We start from the raw sequence: 21,971 nt of genomic DNA, 5'->3' as shown, positions 1-21,971 counted from the left end.
GCCTCTATTCCACAGCTGTGAGAGACCTTCCTGAAGAGCATCCCGAAACTACACAGAGCAATGAATTCATTGGCAAAGTAACAGCACTGTTATTACTAAAAAATGAACTGAACTTAGGGCATTTATTTATCCTCTCCAACCCCTCACCAGAGCAGGGTCAGGGCCTGCTCCTACAGAGGGAAAGGTTGTATTAGAGGAAAAATACTCATCTTCTGCTTTCCAAACTGTTCCTTCTCATCACCTGTCAATCAGCAGCTGTGTGTACTGCAGCGCTGGTCCTGAGCAGTTCGGTTTACTCCTCCCTTTACTTAGAATTACAGAGAAACAGCTACAGCAGAAATAAAAACCAACCAAAAGCCAACCAGAACAGTGTTTTCCTCCCATCAGCAGTGAGTAGCGATGGGGGCACAGTCACATGCTGCTGCTTAATGGTGTTTCAGGGATTAAAAAGCAGCCACTGTTTGCTAAAATACTGATAGTTGTAGTAATTACCCTGACACGCTGATGATTCCAGACCTTATCTGGCCTGCTCTGCTGCATGTCTTTCCCCAGGTGAAGAAAGAATACACTCTGCAGCTACAACAGACACAAAGGAGAAGTGACACCACACAAGTACTCATTTTAGCGCAATGTGCCTCACTACCACATGAACCCTGGGTCTGGGTTAAAGGACGCTGTATTAGTGAACTAAATCCCATTCTCCTGTATTGACAAGCCCAAACCTGCCTGTCTGAGAGGAACAGGTCTTGAACTGGCTCCTTTCCTGCTCCTGACACAAAAACCAGGATGTTCAAACCTTCAGTCCCTTAGGAAGGTCCATTCTGCCGTCATGCTTGTGCAGTGCCTGCCCCTGAGCCGGCTGTGCTCCTGTCATCAGCCTGGTACCGTCACCCAGCTGACCAAAGGAACTGATCCGTTTATCAACATACAAACATCCTCCTTCCAAAGAGGGTTACCACTGTAACTGGCAACTCGCACTCAGAAAGGCACTTAAAATACTCCTGTGGTTTAGTCTAGGCCTAGGAAAGGTTCTAGTAGAAGTACTCGGTGTCACACAGTGGTACTCAAGTTCTCATGTCACAATGTGCACTCTATAGTGATGGAAGGACAGCAGCAGCTCTAGGAAACATCTTCCACCAGCCAGTGACCTCCTGCAGCTCTGCAGAGGAGGCACAGGCACACGGGTCTGAAACCACCCCATTATTCACATTATTTCTTAACACAGTGTTTAATTCCCAGTAATCTGACCTACCTCACATACCTGCAGGTGCCTTTCACAGTGACCATGTGGCAGAGGCAGTTGCTGCTGGCGCTGCTCTCTGGTGACACGCAGCATGACCTTGTGACAGCGAGTCTGTGTCCCCACTCTGCCACCACAGCCACACTTTCCTCTTCCCTCCCCTCCACGTTTTCTTCCCCTCCCAACCTTTACTGGCAAATCAATTTTACACAGTTATTGATGGGATGAGCTGCAGTAACCAAGCTCATTCAAGCAGATGATTCTTCCTGCAAGTAGCGGCAGGCAGGTGCCCGTAGCCTATGAAGTAGCTGAAAGCAGTACAGACCTGGCCTACAAAAACACATCCCATGACCTAAGAGAGGCGCTGTTGTGAGACCCCAGTTCTCAAATCAGCCGCTCGGTTGGAGGCATCTTGATGACGTTCCACATTTCCACTCGAGCCCCATCTTTTTCCTGACGGCTCGGGCTGTACGTTCCCTGAGTTGCTCTCCTCCTCTTCATGACAATCACCGTGGCTGCAACCACTGCCAGGAGCAGGGCAGCGCCTGCAACCCCGACTGCTCCCACCACGGAGGAGTTGCTAAGATGGGCCCACACCGGCTGCTGCAGTAGAACAGGGGGTTAGAGCTTCCACACGGCCAGCGCTGCATTTCACATCCCTCATCCCCGTTCCCCAATGCCTCCCTCTGACAGCAGTGCCAGACAGGAGCTCCCCTGCCCTTCGCTGTTTCCTCCCTGTCTGTCACACAAGAGGCCAGGGCCTGCAGAGCACTGGGAATCCTTTCCCTGCTCCCCCACGAGCCGCAAGTTCAGCAAACGGCCCAAAACGCACCCACTTCTGGCCACGGTACCCGTGGGAATGTCTAACAGCCATCACGGATCTGCACACAGAGTTCAGTCATTCCTGGCAGTTCCCTGTAGCAGGGTGGCTGTGGCAGGGCAGGAGGTCTCAGCTGCTGTTGCTGTTGAAGGCTGCTGGCGAAACCCCACACACCTGAGCTGGGAAAGCTTCGAGTGTTTTTCAGTTGACAGAAACAGACCAGTATAGACAAACCAACCTTAAACACCCTCAACACAACGCTCATTAAAGGCATATATAGATCTGAATCTGTAAATCAGCACCTAATTTAACCCTGCCATTGAAAGCAGATGTAACTATGCCACTGATGCCTGAAAGGGGGAATGGAGCCAGAGCCCCTTCCCAGCCCCTGAATGGCTGGAGTAGTCCATGGGGCAGGGAGGGCAGAAGCAGAGCTGCTCACAGAGCCAGTGCTCTGCACTGACAGCTCACTGCAACCCGCTGGAGCAGCCGCTGCCTGCACACTCTGCCTGGTCCTTCTAAGTCCACGTCTTCATCACCACACACTCCTTAAGCAAACTGGGATGGGGTGGTTCTGCTGCTGCAAGTGCTGGAAAAAGGTCAAGGTCAAAGCAGACCTTGCAGGTGCATCTCCTTGTCACTGCAGGGCCTATATTAACCGCTCTTCAGGTGGCACCTTTAGGACACTGTCCATCTCCAACCGCGCTCCTGCCACTTCTTGCTGACTCGGGCTGTAGGTTCCCTCAGATTGGCGCCTCTTCCTTGCAGTGAGAATCATGAATATGAGACCAATACTGAGTAGCAGTAAAGAGCCACAGGCTACAGGGACAGCTACTTCAATTAGTGGGGAGGGGAAGAGAGCCCCTGGAGTCCCTTTCTGTAAGAGAAATTAATGGAGAAACAATGAAACTCCCATGGTTACAATAACTGCAGTCGAAGAACCCAAAATGGTCAGATTAGGGCAAAAAGTTTTCAGAAAAGCAAGGGTACCCTGTGCCTGAATGGGAAAGGACAAGGACGGAACAAGGGTCTGAGGGCACCTGCACAGAGAATGCTCCTGTCCCTTCTTTAATCTCTCAGCAAAACATGTTCAAACCTGGCATTAAAAATAGTCCATTTTAAAAACCAAGAACAGACTATAATAATAATAATAATGGGCACAGTGAATGGTGAGTACTAGATCCATTCAACTCGTAGCTCAAAACTTCTCACTTACCAAGGCACATATTTAATGTCCCCACTACATAAAAGTGCTTGCAGATAACTTGTAGCAGGAAGGGGAGGATGTTGAAAAGGCCAGTAAGTGGATGAGAGATGGAGGTGATAAAAGGCCCAAGTACTGAGGAGAGAAACCTACCCAAACACACGTGCTTTAGGGGCTGGTGGAATTAAGAATGTGCAGAACACAACAACAAAGAATGAAATCAAACTGGCATTTTTGTCCTTAAAAAAAGCTTTAAAATATTTCTTACTGCTAACACACGCCTAGTATCTGACATCTTAGAGATCAAACCAGAATTCCAGCTTGATTATTTCCATCATTTGAATGCCTTACAGCCTATGCTAATGTCACAAAGCAATGCAGCTCAGGAGGAATAACCCCCCAGTACCTGGAAGCCCTTCTGCCATTTTCACATGACTGAAGCTCAAGTGGATGCTCTGAGCCTGCCAGAACTCAAGGATGCGCTCGGGGTTAGTTCTAGCTTTGCACAGCATGCACAGGGTTAGTCACAAGTACCAACACAAGAGGCGTTTGCAGCAGCCCATCCCTGCTGCTTGGTGGTGGGAGGGAGAAAGAGCGAGAGCACAGCTAACACCCCTCTGCTTCCACAGCTACGTTCACAGCATCCCCAGCCAGCAGCCATGCCCTGTCCTCCTCCCTGCCGCGCCAGGCCCTGGCCTTTACAGAGGGAAAAGACAAGACAGTCCTGCAAAAAGTACTGGGGAGAATGAAGATGGAAACAAGGAACCCGTAAGAAGTGTCCTGGGACAGAGGAGAAAGACGCCTGAAGGAGTCTATGCATGCAAACTGGAAATGTCAGTGACCCCTTGGCACATGCATTACTGAAGCCTCAGTAACAGCAACAGCAGCAAACCCCGCCGTGGTGCACAGCCCTGTCCATGCGGTTTGGGTTAGTACATTCCCAGGTTACCAGACAAGCTACCACTCCATGCAACAGCTCCACAGAGAAGAAGCAAGTCTTTTACACACTGGAGCCTAACATGCAACAGCACTGCAAAAGAAAAGTCATTTCCCACTTCGGGTTTCCTTGGTACCAGCTGATTTCCCAGTGGTGCTGATGTGCAGGGGGCTGTGGCACGCAGGCAGCCTCAGTGTTCCCCACCCCTGGAACTCTGCATTCTCAGCAACCTGGTCAAGTGAAAGGTGGGTGAGAACCCACCTGTGGCAGGGGGTTGGCAGTGGATGAGCATTAAAGTGCTTTCCAACCCAAACCACTCCATGATTCTGTGATTCCAAGCCTCCAGCTGCTGCACCTCACAACCCAGTTTGGGAAAACAGACAGCAGCACAAGCAAAAGGAAGGGCTTACGTTGATGTCGCAGCGCTCTCCGGTGTAGCTGGCGCTGCACAGACACTCGTATTTGTTCTCAGAGTCCTGACAGGTGCCCCCGTTCTGGCAAGGGTTTGGCTCACACTTGTTCAGGTTAATTTGACACCTGGAAAGGAAAAGCACATTGGAATTAAATGAGGTTTGTCACGTGTGTGTTTGTGCCACAGAACACAGGATCATGCAGGCTAACATAGCCTCATTCATTTGAGAAGTTCCTGTTGCACGTTTTTCAGGTGCTTCCTCCAGGGTCCATCACCACCGAATTCATCCGATCCTCCTTTTGTCATGTCTGTATGACTGAAGCCAGTTCAGGTCTCTAGCACAGTTAATGAATCCTCATGAGGCTCAGAACTACTTGGAAACAGTTCACACTGCAAGAACCGGTACTGTCAGCAGGATCGCATCAAGCTGCCTCTTGGTAAAACAACAGCTCGTACAGTTCTGGAGCAGTTGTTTGAATGGCAAAAGTGCCAGAGGAGGAAGCACTGAACCTGCTCAGGCATCCCCCTGATGTAACAACTGGAGCACCAGCTCCTTTGCAGGCATCAGAGAACCAACACTTACTTCCTCCCAGTGAATCCCGGCTTGCAGGTGCAGTTGGCTCCCCAGCTCTCACTGATGCACTTGCCACCATTCAGGCAGGTGAAGTTCTTCCCACATTGCTCAGGTGGGAACGGCCATCTGGGAAAAAACAAGAGACAATCCCTAAAGCAAGCAGGTTTTGGGGAACGTAAAAGTGTATCTGGGCTGGTGAGGGCCACAGCACAGCCACTGGTAACTGTAAGGAAGGAGTTTGACACAACTGGAGATGGGAACAGTCTCAGGAATCACCCATAATACCAGAGTATTAACATGAGCACACCCAGAGAACACACAGGAGCTGTGCCAGCACTAGGGCTTTCCTCACACAGTTGCCTATTCTTGCTGATGCAAACAGAAGCAGGATTCTGCTGAAATGCCAAACTGCAGCACAACAAGGCCACCAAGGCTAACACAAGTACCAGATAACTGCACCAGAATGAAGTAAGAACAACAGGGAATTGAACTTGGGTGTATCACATAACTGAAGCTCAGCCATGTATTTGTGTCAATGTTCAGTTTGAACAAGCACAAGTATATGGAAGTCTCAGTAACACGTTGATTCCTACCTCCTTTACTGATATGAGGCATACCTTGGTGACTAAAATATGCTGGATTTTTGCCATACTAATACAAATGTTATAGACTTTATCATAAGTCCCCCAGCCCTCCTCCTGACTCCATACTGATTTCCCACCAGATTTCACATGAGCTCAGGAAATGTGCACTGCTAAGCAGCGCAGGCAGCAGGTGATGGGTAAATAACCTTTTCCTCCCAGTCCATATTTGATAAGGAGCAGGATACTCAAACACACATTTTTCCAACCAGTACATAGAAACAATGCCTATAGTCTTAGAACCAATGACAGAATACAACCAAGCCCTTTGTTGAAGGAATGCCGTTGGTCAGTGTAGGAGTGCAGATGTATTTTTATCTAGTATTTGTCAGGGTCAGGCTTGTTTCAAAGAGGAAGTAGCAAGGACATTTCCATAAATAACCAGTTAGGAACTCCTCCTGCAGGTCAACTCTAGAAACCCAGCATCAAAGCTTTATCAAAACCAGCATTCTCAGCAGAGGTCGGACTGTCGCCCTACTTCCCTCTGCCCAGGAACCCATCCCACTGGCACCACTCTTGTCACTCCAGGACATGCAATGCACCTGGAATCTAGGATACAGGACATGCACTTTAAACAGCTCTGAAACATGGCAGGGGCCTAATCCAGAGGAAAAGGAAGGACCCTTTATCCTGTATGAGACTGAGCACTTGACAGGGAGGACTCGGACCTGGACAGCACCTTCCAATTCACAGCACAATTCAGGTGCTTCACCTACCAGATACTTGCAATGAGACATTTTCCCCAAATAAAAGCCCAATTTATGTGCTGCACCAAACCAACCAAGGCACTTACTCGCAGCGAGGTCCCGAATAGTGAGGAGGGCACTTGCAGGAGTAGCCATAAACCCCATCGATGCAGGTAGCCCCATTCAGGCACTGGTGCCGCACGCAGTCATCCACGTTGATGTCACACCTCTTCCCAATGAACCCCCGGAAGCACTGACACTGGAAATCTGCTACTTCATCAACACAGTCCCCATGCACGCATGGGCTGGACTGGCAGTCATCAATGTTAACCTCACAGAGCAGCCCCCCCCAGCCAGCACTGCAGGCGCAGCTGAAGGAATTGAACAAGTCCTCACAAGTGCCAGCGTTGAGGCAAGGGCTGGAAGCACAAACGTCAGCGCCAGTGCAGCCCAGCTGGATGGTCCTTCTGCTGGACTGCTGGAACTGCTCTGCCTGGGGGTACAAGAGGTGGCCAGTGAATGGCAGGTAGAGCCCCCCGATCCTCACTTGTCCAAGGCAGCCGGTGAAGTTTTCAGCTACAACAACGAGTGCGTTGTTCTTCAGGAAGTCCAAGCTCCCAGCGGTTCCCTGCAGAGTCATATTAACAGAGTCATCCAAACGAATGAGCCATCTGGAAGAAAGGGCAGATGGCTCTTCCATGGACACAGAGATGCTGTGCCAGGCACCGTCCGTGACAGAATTCTGACTCAGGAAGCTGACACCTTCAATGCTATTTCCACTCCTGATGTCAACAAGCAGGGAAGAGTTCTTAATGGCTATCTGGAAGGAATCCACTTCTTCCATAGCCCAAAGCAAAACAGCATCTTCATCCCTCGTTCTGAAGTCCACATGGAGGCTGCTCAGAGTTCTAGTCACTGATGCACTGGTGGTAAATTCAATTGCAGCATAACTATCAAATGTTGCGTTAGACAGACCTAGAAAAAAAAGGGGTGGAGTAGAGCATAAGGGATTTGAAAGACAGTTGTGTCATGTTGGAGACAGACCAATGGTAAACTCCTGGCATGTTCTCTCCTTAAGAACCATGTAAGCTTAGTGTGAGTAGGATTACAGCCCTAGCTGCTGGCATCCTTAAAGCCCTTCCTGTTTACAACTGCACCTCTAATAAAAATATCCAGCTCTTGTGCATCGGTTTTTACTCAGCAGTCTCACAGCACTGCACAGAAACACTATTCCCCTTTTACTGCTAAAAAACCTACAGCGTAAGTCAGGGAAGTGACACATCCAAAGCTGCCAAGACAGGATGGCAGAGCTGGGAACATCCCAACATCCAAGTTCCAGGACACTTCCTAGCCACTAAACATCCCTCCCTCCACATCAGAGCATCATTAGCCTAGTCTGCTTATTCTCTGTGGTTCTGACTTAAGAGAGAACTCAAACACATTTGCAACATTTTTGCAACACTGAACTCGTCCTGTGTGGTGAAATAACCCGAGAGTCTAGAAATGGCTGAACCTTACAGAGATTACAGACAGGGAACACTGGGGATTTTACCATCAGATAAGCAGGAGAACAGTACTCACACACGTATCCTGCTGGAACATCTACACAGGTGGTAGCTTCAGGACAAGGGTCACTTTCACACCAGACTCTCTCTTCACAAAATTTCCCAGTGAAATTTGCTGGGCAGCTGCAATGGAAATCATTCCAGGTGACAGTGCATGTGCCCCCGTTCTGACATGGCTCAGACTGAAAAACAAACCAGCAGAATTTAGAGGCAGAGTAATTCCTCTTTGCATCTAAGAGAATTTGGCAAAAGGAAATGTGACAGCAAAGATTAGTACAAGCAGGGCTTGAATCAAGAAAGAAGGGCAAGTAAAACAGTGACTCAACAGCAGTGGAGAAAGCACAAAGGTCTCTCCACAAGAAATTCCCAAGACCCCTCCTCTCCCTGTGAGCACTGGTGCTGATGAGGTACTCCCCAGGCAGAGTTCCATCAATCTAGAAAAGATTGAAACACTAAAGCAAAGGTGAGAAACAGAACAAACAAGCTGCAATGCTCCTGGGAAGTTCTGCTACTAGGAGGACACACCTAATACCAGAATCATGGCAATATATTACAGCACCATGAGCAAGAAGGGCAAAATTAGGGAGTATGGTCACCCCACCTTCACATGTGGTGTGAAGGAGAGGCAGCTGCTCATCTAAGAGCACTATGGAGACAGTTCCTTGAACTGTCCTTGCTGAAGCAGCAAATTCCTGGGCAAAGAGGTTGTTGTGCAATTGAAACAGGAGGAAGGGAGGAGCTGGAAAGGTTACTGCTGTGAGGCTGGAAACTGGAACAAGCATGCGGGCTCAGCAGAACGGAGATAGGCCACATAAGAGTGGGACTGCCCAAGTTCCACAAACTATAAAAACTACAGAGAAAACTTGGTGCTAAAATTGTATGTAGATTATTGAGAGACAAAGGAGCACATGGGACTACGTGTCCTCCAAAACTTAAAAATAACCATCTTCCTGGTAGCAGCAACAGTCAAAACTCTTCTGTAAGCACAGAACTATAATAAACAACTGCACACATGTCGAGCCAAACGAGAGGCATCATACCTTGCAGGTGTTATCAGAGATGCAACCGTTCACCAGATTACCACTCTGAGTCCTATTGAGTTCCTGTGGCAGACTGTAGTTCTCAACATGAAGAAGCTGTATTTGGTGGCTGTTCAGTTGAAGGTCTTGCAAACAGCCTTTAAAATAACCTCCCCACATATCTGCATTGTCTGCATTAGGATGCCCACCAATATACACTTCATAACCAGCTAAAAGAGGTCTTGCTATGAGCTGTCCCAGCTCCACATATGTGTTCAATTGGTGAGCAGCAACAATTCCTTCTTGGAAAGACAGAGCTACCAAATGTCTTCTCCCATCAACCAGATTTTCTGGATATGTCACAGTATCTGCAGACAACATCTGTATCTGCAGCCTGCCATTCCTCAAGTACACCGTGAGGCAGGGGGCAGTTTCACTGCTGATCTGCAATAGCAAACCGTTAGGTTTCCGAGTCCGAATGAAAAAGGAGATGTTGAAGTTTGTACCAAGGCTGTCAGAGAGGCTGAAAGAGGCAAAGCTGGTGGAATTCTCTAGGCCAAATGTTGCTGCTGGGCGCTCTGGAAGAGAAAAGAAACTCGCATCAGCTCAGTGACAGGGGGAATGCAGCTGGCACAGGGATACTCTAAGCAGCAACTCTGTATGAATGCAGCAAGATCTTTCTTCCCAACACTTTCAACATGGATCAGAGTAACTGTGCTCTCTCCCTACACAGGTCTGTGAAATTAAGAAGTAGGTGAATGTGTCCTTGCCTTCTCTGGAGGGCATGAATTCAAGCACCGAAGTTGCAGAAGAGGGAAACACAGGTCTGGCAAAGCCCTTGCCATGCAGCAGACTGACTCAAGCGCTTGTAAACTACAAAGCTGCTTCTAAAATTTGTGAATTTGGTAACAGCAGAACCACCTTGTCCTTGCCATGCTTTGGGCTGAGGGGTGAAACAAAAAACTGAGCAGGATTACTATAAGCCTTGCAGGAACTAAAGAAAAATGCAAACAGATATTATTTTAACTCAAAATTGTCAAACAGCTTCCTTTAACACTGTGTTTTATCTATAAAGCAATACATTCCTCTTCATCCTCAACTGTGAAGCTCAAGATCAACTTTTCACAGTAAGACAACTTCCCAGCCCTGCTGCATTCACATAGATCTGATACAAAGATAAAGTCAGAGCCTCTGGCTCAACAAGGAATAACACCTGCATCACAAACTGACAATCATTCCTGCAGGAGCAAGTGACAGGGAAGGGATCAATGAGAATTTTATTCACAGAGGGGTTTGCTTTAGTTTTCTCAGTGGTCAGGTACAAAATACTGCTTCCAGAGCTAGCATCACTGCTTACCCAGTATCGTTATTGTTAACCCAGTATATTTAAAGCATGGGGTGACAGAGGAGCTGGCAGATGTAAATCACGTGGCACTTACCATATGAGCAAGCTGGGCCTCCATAAGGCCTGGAACAGTCACACCTGAAGGCTGCCCAAAGGTCCACACACAGCCCTCCATGGAAACAGGGCTGGGAGAGGCACCACTCGGTCCGGTCACAGCCCCGCTTCACTGGGGAGGACTCGCCCTCAGGCAGGTCCGCTGGGAGCACAGCTTCAGTGTCTACCTGCAAGTCCTCCATGCAGCCAACAAAGCCTTGCTGGCTATGTGTGTTGTTGGCCATTGAATCCTCAGCACCTCCCACATACAAGTTCAGGAAGGGATGTGGGATCAAAGCAGTGCCATGTGGGACAGGAGAGCTCTTCAGGCAGACACCTGCATCACATGAGTCATGCCAGAGCTTTAGCTCCATAGTGCTGTGCAGAGCAACTTCAACTTTATGCCATTGGCCATCATCAACTCTCAGTCCCTCCAGGAGCAGCAGGTACCAAACATCCTCCTTCTTCAATCCTGCATGCAGAATGCCATCATAGAGCTCCAGGAACAAGTATTCAGCTTCATGGCCTCGGTAAAAAAGGATAGCGCTGGGCAAGGTGGTTCGGAACCGGAGGGACACGCTGGCAAGCTGATCTCCTGCTACGTCCCTCCTGCTCTGATTGTTCACGGGCAGCTCAGTGAGGAGATACCCTCTGGAAGCAAAGGAAAACGTTGTTGGTGTTGAGCATGTGGCATCATAGAAACCAGGCTGGCACTGGCACAGGTGGCCATGGCTCTCAGCTTGGTAGGTTGGGATGCACAAGGCCTCATTTTGGCAGTCGTGCGTCTGGCACCCAGTGAGCTTGACAGAGCAGTTCTTCCCTCCCCATATAATGCCATCCTGGCTAGGGGCACAGTGGCAGGTATAGTCAGCAATGCCATCCTCACAGACAGCTCCATTCTTGCAGGGACCCTCCTCACACTCATTGATGTTAACAGCACATTCCACACCTGCGAAAGAGATTCAGAAATGGGATCTCACTGCAGGGGATTGTGACTCCCTTTCCCAGACCAAGCCTGGCAGGCACAGGCTGCCCTCCAAGCCATTCTATTCAGGGAACCACCATAAACCAGAGCTCCCAGCAAGAAGCCTCATGATCACTACAGAGTGGCCTACCACTAACATAAGAGCAAAATAACCCCATACTTTTGTGCTGCCCTCCAGATGCTGCAAAGAAGGGGCTATTTAGAGAACTTCAGCCAGTCGGCCCCCATCATCCACCAAACAGCTCTCTCCCAGACAATCCCTAACATCACAGGTAAACAACATGCAGAGAACATTAAAGAAATACAACAGCACAGAGAAGGATTTTATGCTTCTTTCATAATAGATTTGCTACACTGAAACTCAAATTAAGTCTATAGATCTGACCAGAGACACTGTTACAGATGGCATTAAATGGGAAGTTAATGGAAAGCCTCAGTTAAGAAAATTCAAATTCTGAACTGACCCTCAGCTGTAAAACACAGAACTCGATCCACTGTCAAATACCAAACAAAACATGCTCCACAGGCATTTTGCCACACTTGCACTAAGCTGATTCCTGTTCTGTCCAGAAGTGAACTGGGTAAAAAGCACCGCACTGTGTACTTCTGTCTCCTGGAGGCACATGTATCCCAACAGGGCTCTAGTAAATTACAAGACATTACACTCAAATCTGGCTAATGAAATTCTGCTGTCATTTTCCTGAGTATCTCCAGACTGATAGAAGAGCCCTTCTGAACCAGTTCACTTTATCTAGCCCGTAATACTGGTTTTCACTAATCTTCAGAGACAGTCACATAGATAAACCAAGCATGGATTATCCCAATCTAATAGCATTACCCGCTCGAATCTAGCCAGCGAGCACAATGAGGACAGCGGAAAGAAAAAGAAGGAATTTGCACACAAAGGAGGGGAATCAAAACACAAAAGACATTTGGAAAGAAAAGCCACTAGACAGAATGTGCTTGTCAAAGAGATTAGAGAGTTGCCTGAGGGGAAGAGATGAGGGGAGATGGGGCATTAGGAGCACTGGAGCTGGACTTGATGTTTGATAAAAAAGAAGAATTTAGCAAAGAGACAGGCTTCTGCCATCTTGAGTTTGTCCCCCTCATGCTCCGGCACTGCCTCACAGTTTGCACAAACCACTAGTACCCTGCTGTTCAATCAAGCTGCTTTACTCCTTTTTAGCCCCAGTGTTTAGTTCTGTTACCAGTGCTATCTCTGCAGACTAGTGAAGCTTCCAGCTCCAAAATGTTGGTTTGTGTCACTGTAGGGCCAGAACATGTATGGAGCTCTGAGAAGCACTGAAAGGAATGGAAGGCTCTGGTAATTCTGCTCTTTTCCAGCTATGCTAGAGCTGTTCTGTAGGCAACATTACCTCTGATTCCTCTAGGACACAGCTCTAGTGACCTAAACTGCTTTGGAAGAAAACTGCTGTGTAGTGCCAGAGGAAAAGCACTGAATTTGGCCACTAACATCTGCCCTGAAGAAGAGCTCAACTGGTGGACAGATTCAGATTTGCTAATACTACCTTCAGCACAGGCCTTTTTCTCAAGCTTTTAATGCTGGGCTTGCTCAGCAACAGAACCTGGAGTGTGATCTTACCTGTAAAGGAAGCAGCAAGGATAGAATTAAGATTTCAGCACAAAGCTATGGCCAGACTTGAAGGAAATTAATTGGAATAAATAGAATGCGATGGACATCTCTCAGCTTGGAGAATCCGAGTCTGGGAGAAGATGGGAAGACTTCAATTAAGATAAATCAGTAAAGCAGCAGAACTATGTGGCACTTTCTGAGTTATCAGTGGATTGGAGGGCTCTCAAAAGTGTAAGAAGCAAATTTGCAGTCAGATTTAAGGGAGACAGCTGTTGAATGGTGTCAGGAAGATAGGTCTGATACAGTCCCAAATCCTTGAGATGCTGCTCATTTCAGATCAGAGCTGTTGATATTTACAGGGCAATGAAGAGAATTAGATAGCATCGGTTTGGATAACAAAAGGAGGGATGCTTTCAATCTCCGCATTTCTGAGAAGGCTGAGAGGCAGGGTGGGGAGCCCCATTTTCCACATCACGTTCCTGGCCTGACCACATCTCCCTTTCCTCCGGCCAGTGTGCTCTGCCCATTGTGCCGCAGCAGGAATCCGGCCTAGGCAGCTTCCCAGCTGATACCTGTGGGCTGAGCACTTCACACCAGGTGGCAAATTAGTCCCTATGGTGAGTGCACAACCCCAGGCTGGTGGCTAATTAAACAGCAAGCTTTCCCATGGGATGCAGCTGGTTTGATTTTCTTAGATTAGTGGTTTGAAATGGGTGAAAAGAATAAGCTGACACTTCACATCTCTGCACGCTGCTGTCTAACCTCACAGCTTACAATGGGGAAGAAACATTCAGCAGCAGGAAGAGAGGAGTGCAGCTCTTCCTAGAAGAACCAAACCCACAAGCATAATCTTTGTCATTTTTCTGCCAGCAAACAGCCACCCTCCACAGCACTAAAGCAGGAGGAGGAAAGCACCCCTAAAATGACCCCTAAGGTATTCTTGCCCTCCTAGAAGCCAGTGCAGAGCCAGATTTGAATTTGGAGCAGTTTTTAAAACAAACCAGTAACAGAGGAAATTGCAAGAGTTCTGAGAATCTGGCTAACAACAATTTTTTTCTGGATTTCACCCCTTATTGAACAGTTACATGGTGCTACATCACTAACTCATACATCTCTCAGTGACATTACCCTTCACCACCCAGTGCTCTTGCTCTCTCTCCTCCTCCAGTATCACCAGTGATTTTTGTCAGCTGGGTATATTGATAAAATAAGAGGGTGGGGACAACTCCATTTCACAAAACCAAGTAACTCTCAACCTATTCTTCTCTGTTGCCTCTGAATTTCTTAGCTCAAATGTTTACTATTATTTGAACCATCAGTAGGAACAGCAATGTTGCCAACATGATTCACTGCATCATTAGGACACTTTAAAATACTTAATGAGTTTCTTATCTAGTTAAGACACATACACAAGCCTGTGGAACTCGTTATCTGAAAAATCAGACAAGTGTTATTTAAAAGGGTGCTATCAGGAGACAAGTATTTTCAGACATTCCAGTTAATTTAGCAGTGTTTAAGCTAAGAGTCCCAAGGTAATAACCCACAGAGGCAGGGGCAGAAACACTCAGAAATTGCTGAGCTTTTAGAGCCTGCAGTAGTTTCAAATACAAATCTAGCCACTAGGTTCTGAAGCATTACCCATGTGGTGAGAAGAGCCTTGTTTTGTAAATCAAGTATTACTAAAACCCATAAAGCTCACCATTCCCTGAATGAAGGTAATCATTTACTGACTGCTATCAATAAGGATTCATTGTATACAGTGTATAAATCATATACTTCAAAGATACATAGTATGTTCAAAGAGCAAGCACACAGAAAGAGAAATCTTCTAATTTAGCTGTCATATACCAAAAAACTGAAAGGACAAGGTCTATTCATGGGCCCAGTCTTGAAACATGGGAGTTCAGCGGGGCTTCCCAGCCAGCACCGGCTTGCCCTCTCCCATAAGACAACAGAATTCCTAGCAACCTTTCCCTGGTGCATCCTAATTAGGGTTTGTATTATTATTATCAAAAGAAAAAAGGCGAGGAGGGAGAGAGGGGGGGAAGAAAGAGAATTAGCTGCAAGCGGACCCGACACAATTATATTTGCACAATTACTGCCATGGCAACACGCTGCTTTGACCTCTCCCCCACTGTGTACTACTCAAGGGGATGGTGGGGGAGGAGATGGAGAAGTGCACAGGCTACCAAAGGGGTGTCCTCGGAGTTAAAACAAAAACTGCTTCTCAAGAAAGGAGTTTTACATCATGAAAGGCGAAAGGGGAATTGCAGAAACCTCTCTATAAAGCTAACCAAGTGTTTCACAGAAGTGCCAGGAGACACCTGTGTGTTTACACAGTACTCTGAGGCCAAAACCAAGGACCCACGCCTTGGAACACGCCGGGTTGGATCACTGCAGTGAGCAGAGCAGGACTGCAGCAAGGATGCCCATGGAGCATGCTGGCAGCTCTGCTTTCATCTTGCACAACAAGGAAATTCCTTCCCCTAAAGTTTCCAAAACAAAACTTAGGTCACTTCAAAATAAAAAACATTCTCCATGCCCAGTCAATTCCTGTTCCTTCTCATGCCTTCAGCTACCACTAATCACACAACCAGCTCCCTGCCCAGGGCAGGCACGCAAACATTCAGGACACACTGCAATTACTCTATAGATCTCATTACCTGCTAGCAGAAAAATTCCCTTCAGGATCACGCCAATCAGCACAGATTTCATGGCCGACTCCTTGTGGACATTTGTGACAGTTGAGGGAAAAAAAAAAATGGGGGTGAAAGGGGGAGGAGGAATGACAAAAAAGCTCGACTGAAACAGCAGAATGTGTGTAAGCGCTCCCTGATGCCAGTCAGACAAAAAGGGATTGGAGATGGAACCAGCCAATATAGAAGAGCCCTGCTCTGCAGTGAGAACTAATCCAGCCCGGCTCTAAACCTCCCCAGCTGGCCCCTGTCAGCGCTGACATGAAGAATGTGTACTCACAGGGCATTCTCACTCAGTGTGTTGCAGTAATACCCAGCACTATCCACAGCATTAGCTCCAACAGTAAAATGTCAAGAGGCAATCTCTTGCCCTCACCGCCTCCCAGGTGAATCCGCCAAATTCCAGGAACAAAGCCAAAATATGGATATTTCTTTTTAGAAGCTAAGCCAACACACTGCATTTCCACCACTGTGTAATATCCAAACCATACAAATAAGGAGAGCTCCAAATGCAGAGTGCAACCTGGGCTCTGCTGTACATTCAGTATCAACTTAATCAGGGACCAGCCTTTCACGTAGCATCCTTCCCCCATGTGCCCTGTTCTATTCACTGGTGAGCACAAGCATTCCCACTCTGCAATATCCATGAAGAAAAGGCTCAAGTTTTAGTAAGTATCACCTATTTTTCTGAAGTCAAACTGAATAGAAGGAAATTCCCTGCCTTATAATAACTGTACTGGTTCAAACACGGGACTGCAGAATGAAAACTCTCTTTCCTCATTAGCTACCTTATAAAATTAACTGCTGTAATCTCTTCTTTTTCCTCTGTATTTCTGGGGGTTTGTGGGGTTTTTTTTAAATGTTCTTTCATATTGTAAAGTTCCTGGAGGCAGAATTGTACTTTCATCTTGTAGGGAACCCAGAGAAGGCTCTTATTTCTGCAAAGAAACGCTATCTGGGAGCTTTTCCCCAGACTTGGAACCTCTGCTAGTATTAATGTCAGGTCCAAGCAAACAAAAACTCCTACATGTCAGAGTCTGGAATCTGCTGTAGCGGTATCACTTTAAGATATTAAAAGAAAGCATTCCAGCTACTCTTGTAGCTATTTTACTTTCTTCTTTCCACTCAATCCAAACATGCCAGTAAATTTATACAGATATTTCAAGTGGGAGGGATATGGTGAGTGTTTGTTTGGAGTTAAAACTTCTCAGTCACATCTGGGTCCTACGCACATGTAGACCTATTCGAGCACAGATTTGAAATACTATCTCTATTAGCTAATGTGACCCTTCTGTTATTGTTCAAGAGAAAACAATGGGTAGCTTATGCCCATTCAACTGCCAACTGCAACTATAAAGTGTAACTGTGAAGACTGGAGATGTTAAACCCCTTTTAAAAGATCCGTATTTTGATTTATACACACACACACACACACACACACACACACACAGAGGTATATATTTACACAGAGAGTCTATCTGTATATTGTTGATTTCAAATATATCACACCCAAATCCATGTAGCACAAGTCAGCACAGATTCTGATCACCTGCCACTCACTGCATCTTCTCAAATTCATTACATGAATATTGCTAATTAGAGAGTGGGAATGCTGCTTTTCCCAGGATCAGGTTAAGGATATAGGGTTCTCTTACAGACATGAGGATGGGGAAATACAGTCACTGACAATTCTAAATAGTACATATATCTATATGTGCAAGATAAAATGCTTAAGTAAGACCTCTTCTAAGCCAAATGGTGGATCACTGATCATCTGTTTTAAACTACACATAACTGAGGAGTAACTGCTTAGCTCCTTTAAAACTGGAAGATTCTAAGGAATTAAAAGCAGATGACTCACCTTCTAGAGATTTCAGGTCCCCATTCTTACACACTGGCAGTCATGCAATTTACAAGATTCAGACATGGGGTTTAAATTCATAGAAGTATTTTGTGCCTAATCATTTGTAAAACTTCTTGGAGGAGGTCAAGATAAAGAACACTACATCAGAGGGATCTTAGCAAAATGCTACAAAACTGAGAGAGAACTTTGGATCTGACCCCTGGAAGTCATCTCTCCTGGTAGGCACCATTGCAAGACTGCCATCTCAGCATACACAGAATTCTTCTCAGACACTGCTCTGTCCAAGTACTTGCTTGGCCTGATTCTAAAGATGACATTAAGCTGGGCTTCACCTATTTCAGTTAGTAAGGAAGTCAAGTTTTATTCTAAAGAGTTGCTCCACCATTAATAATCCTCTCAAAAAGACTTTAACCATGGTGAGCTGGCACATCTTAGGCTGTCCATAGTCAGGAAATCTACAGGGCTAGTTCAAAAGAGATTGTGCAGTCACAAGCATCAGGATCTCAGAGAACACTTTTGATCAAAACTCATGTGACACCTAGACACAGCCGGATCTAGACTGACACGTACGCTCCTGTGGCATTCCAATCAGATAACAGGAAAGTCAAAAGGTCTGATTAACCATGGAGCTATGATCCAGAAGGGAGATGCAATGTGGAATGGAAGGGAAGTGTATGTGGGTCTTCAAAGTGTTCCCAAGCTTCCTTCAGCTATATTTACCAAAAGGGATTCTGCTGAAGGGGGTAATAGTCCTCTAATCTCTTTACTATCTTAACCTTTTAGCTGCCCTTTCTGTAGAGACTATATCTCTAAACCAAACCTGACATTAAGAAATAGCTGCACAAAAAAATTAAATCTATCCAAAGGTAGTTGGAAGGAAGAAGCATCTCCCATTTATTTCATGACCTGTGACCCTGGAATTCCAGCCTATTTGATCTGGGCTAGCGCTTTTACAGAGTAACCACATATAGCTAGCTACACAGAAGGTATCCCACTTCTTTAAGGACAACTGACAAAGACATTATGGCTGAACAAAGTAAAACAGTCAATAAGCACTCCAATTATACTGAGACACATTCACTGTCACAATCACTCCCAAGTTTACCACCACATCACCTTCTGATTCCTCACCAAGGCAGAGGCATTCCTCAGCCATGTGCAAAACAGCTTAGAATTTCACCATGATCACAAGGTGCCACTGCCATGGGATGCCTGCAATTGAAACGATGCTGCTCTTCCCCTCTCACCCAAGCTTACCCATGCCACAGCACTGTGTTTTAGGACACTGCCTTTCTAGAGACAACTTTAGCAGGAGTGCAAATATGAGTGGGGAGGTACCTGTCTTTTTCATGTCCTGGCCTAAACTATTGACTGAAACCATTTCCATGGATAAAGCATTCATTTTGTTTGTTTTATTTTTCCTAAAGACAGGCTTTTCCTAACATGTTTTTTCTCCTTGACCACAGCTGACCACTTCCAAGACCATGCAAGATTCATTCTCCTCTCACTTCATTTAATACCCATGCAATCTTTTCATTCCTACTTCTTTCATCCTCTCAGGGTACATCCTCCACTAAAGCACAAACTGACACACTGAACAGACTCTCCAGGACCTATTATGTCGTTCTCTTGGGAATCAGGCAACACTTTTACAACAACATTCTTTCAGAAAGAGCTGCTTCATCTCCCTGCACTGCTGTAGCTTGAGACAGAAGTGAGGCAGTTAATTTGCAAAGCAAGAATTTCTCCTGACTCACACTGTTATCCCAACACTCCCCAAATTCCTCAGCCTGAAGGAAAAAAGTACAGAAAGAACCCCCTGCTGCCCCAAGAAAGCATTCTTCATCGGAGTAGCAAGTTCACTTTAATCAGTGGAGGCAGTTTAAACCCAAGTTCATGGCAGATCTAAGCTGCCACAGAAATGTGTTTTGAACAGAAACATTATGGGAAGCTTCACAAAGTTGTTCTGTGATCCTAATATGAAGTAATAAGCTGTTTACCCAGCATGACTGTACCGGGATTAATTGACAAAGGAGGGGAGATTAATTGCTATTATTTCCCTGTCAGCTTCACTCTTCTACACACACTCACTGATCTCACAGACTGCTCCCAGACTTTCACTCTGTTAATGTGTCAGAACTACCTCAGCTGAGACAAAGTCCTTTACCAAAAGCAATATCCAGAAGAGCAACCTGCTTCTAATCCCCTTCAAGTACTAATGAACCCAAATTTGATGCAACAGAGTGAACTCTAGCACTCCTTTGCCATCATCCTGTGTTTCTATCAGCTTTTCTGCCCATGAGCATGCTAAGAATTGGAAAGGATTAAACAGCTCTGCAGCTGCGGCAAAGCACAGTGAAATTCTGAACTCTGTGAGGGTGCTGGGGCACTGAAGGAGGAAAAGGGAACAGGGTACAAATTCTGACAACTAGAATAAACCTTAAACCACCCCTTTGGGCAACATCTCAGTTCATGAGTACAGCATTGTAACTACCCAAGAAAGTAGCAGGGAAGAGCTTAGATAAAAGCCTGTTTTAAAAAGCCTCACCTACAAAAGCATTTTTTTCTTGGCCGAGCCTAAACTAGGAATCCAAAGCAAATGAGATGGGTCAGAAAACCCCACCAAGAATTCCGCCCAGTTACAGAAGCTATTAACTGGGGGCTGATTTGAAATTCTGGGAGTGAAAGGCCTGTGTACTGGGTCTTCCCAGGAAAAGTGCTGGACAGAGCTACACCAACATAGTTCTACCACTATGATCACAGAAGGAAACCACAAAACTTTCCCATGCAATAAAGGTTTAAGACAGCCTCTGGAATGCTGCTACCTGCTGTAGAAAGAAAGTTAAACAGATAAGGTTTTCTTCTGGCTTCAAGTTTTTCTTTTTCCCACGAGATGGCAGCCTAGTAACACTGTGGAAAGGTGACTTCCACCTCCAAAATACATGAACACAAGTTTGAGCTGGGAATCACCCTTCTTCTAAGCCACTTTTCATGTTAAATTGCTCCAGAGAGTACACATGGAATTTAAAGACGCAGAAGACTGAGTATTTTAAACTAAGATAAAGTTTAGTATCGGCAGTGTACCTTCCAACAGAGCTGATGTGAAATATTCACTATCCCCTAAGCTTCTCAGCTAGAAAAATGAGACCCATGAGGGTCAGGCAGGGCATTTGTGTAAAAATCCAGACTCCCCATTCCCTTGTAAACAGAGAAGGTTTCATCTGATCACAACACAAAGACCTTTTGACCTCTTAACATAGCACATTACTGCCTTCAGCCAAAATTGCTGGCTCTTATCATCCAGGGGTGTCAGGGAATGGAGATGTTTTACAGATGGCTTATGTGCCAGTGATCCAACCTGCTAGAATCAGTAGCTTGTGACAACTAGAACGCCAAGCACCCCCTCTTCATCTGAAGGCTTCTTTTGTTCACCTTCATAGTATGCATATAAAAAACCCCCACAGTTCTCCCAGTGAACTTCCACTCCAGGAAACACATCCCCTAGATATTCTGATCTTAGACTCTTCTACAAAATCTAGCTCACAGCCTATCAACTTTCTTGACCAAAATCACAGAGCTTTCTCATGGCATTCAAGCACTGTACTGCAGACATCCCACACTCCCCACAGTTTATCTCAGCCCTGCCCAGCAGCCTGAGCTACCCAGGGCTGGAATCCAGTCCTGCAGCTAGGCAGTAATGCAGCAGCTCAGCATTAGTTAACCAGAAGGACCTGATTTCAGCCACCCCCTTCATCAGCATTACCTGAATAACCTGGTAGGCAATTACAAAGGAAGCCATTAGTAAGATCCACACAGAGCCCTCCATTCTGGCACGGCTGGGACTCGCACTCATCAATGTTGGTAAAGCAGGTCTCCCCTTTCAAGTGAAAACACAAAGAAGCATCTTGAGTACACAGGTGCATCAGTGAAGGAAAGAATTGGAATGACAAATGCACTCAGATTTTTTACACTTATTTTCTGTCACCTAAAAATGCAAACGAATTTCTTGCACTATAGCATGTCTCCCCAGACACTCTGGCACATAGACACTATCACCAAAACCATTAGGGAAAATGCAGTATGATTTTCCAGTGTCACAAAAGGGAGCAATGGCAGAATCAGAACTTCTGAACCATCCTCAATCCACCCTATTCTTCTATCAACCCCACTCTTCAGGCCAAACTCTCTTTTTTCTCTCAAAACAGAATAAAGTATTATTGTTTAGCCCCTCCTACCAGGGAATTTCCCCAGCTGTTAAATCAGCCTTTTAGACACATCTACAAACCAGGGAAAGGG

The 21,971-nt window shown here is 46.2% G+C and overlaps 1 protein-coding gene across 10 annotated transcripts in view; it reads right to left on the bottom strand.

Moving 5' to 3' along the window:
• Positions 1-312: 312 nt before the first annotated feature.
• The window catches only part of CRB2 (crumbs cell polarity complex component 2), a 62,395-nt gene continuing 40,736 nt past the window's right edge, over positions 313-21,971 (bottom strand). For 8 of the 10 annotated variants that reach the window (XM_061352548.1, XM_061352546.1, XM_061352547.1 and 5 more), the window contains 8 exons: positions 21,439-21,552; positions 10,538-11,485; positions 9,120-9,676; positions 8,096-8,261; positions 6,622-7,489; positions 5,197-5,313; positions 4,612-4,738; positions 2,102-2,937 (listed from right to left, as the gene is read on the bottom strand). In XM_061352548.1, coding sequence (XP_061208532.1) covers positions 2,710-2,937; positions 4,612-4,738; positions 5,197-5,313; positions 6,622-7,489; positions 8,096-8,261; positions 9,120-9,676; positions 10,538-11,485; positions 21,439-21,552 — 3,125 coding nt within the window. In that variant the 3' untranslated portion in view covers positions 2,102-2,709. The other 2 variants (XM_061352542.1, XM_061352543.1) reach the window with 2 other exon arrangements.

This window comes from Neopsephotus bourkii, unplaced genomic scaffold, assembly GCF_033783945.1.
Source record: "Neopsephotus bourkii isolate Nb327-2 ecotype Australia unplaced genomic scaffold, CSIRO-AGI_Nbou_v1 NB_659, whole genome shotgun sequence".
NCBI classification, from domain to species: domain Eukaryota; kingdom Metazoa; phylum Chordata; class Aves; order Psittaciformes; family Psittacidae; genus Neopsephotus; species Neopsephotus bourkii.
This window is presented reverse-complemented; position numbering and strand designations above follow the sequence as displayed.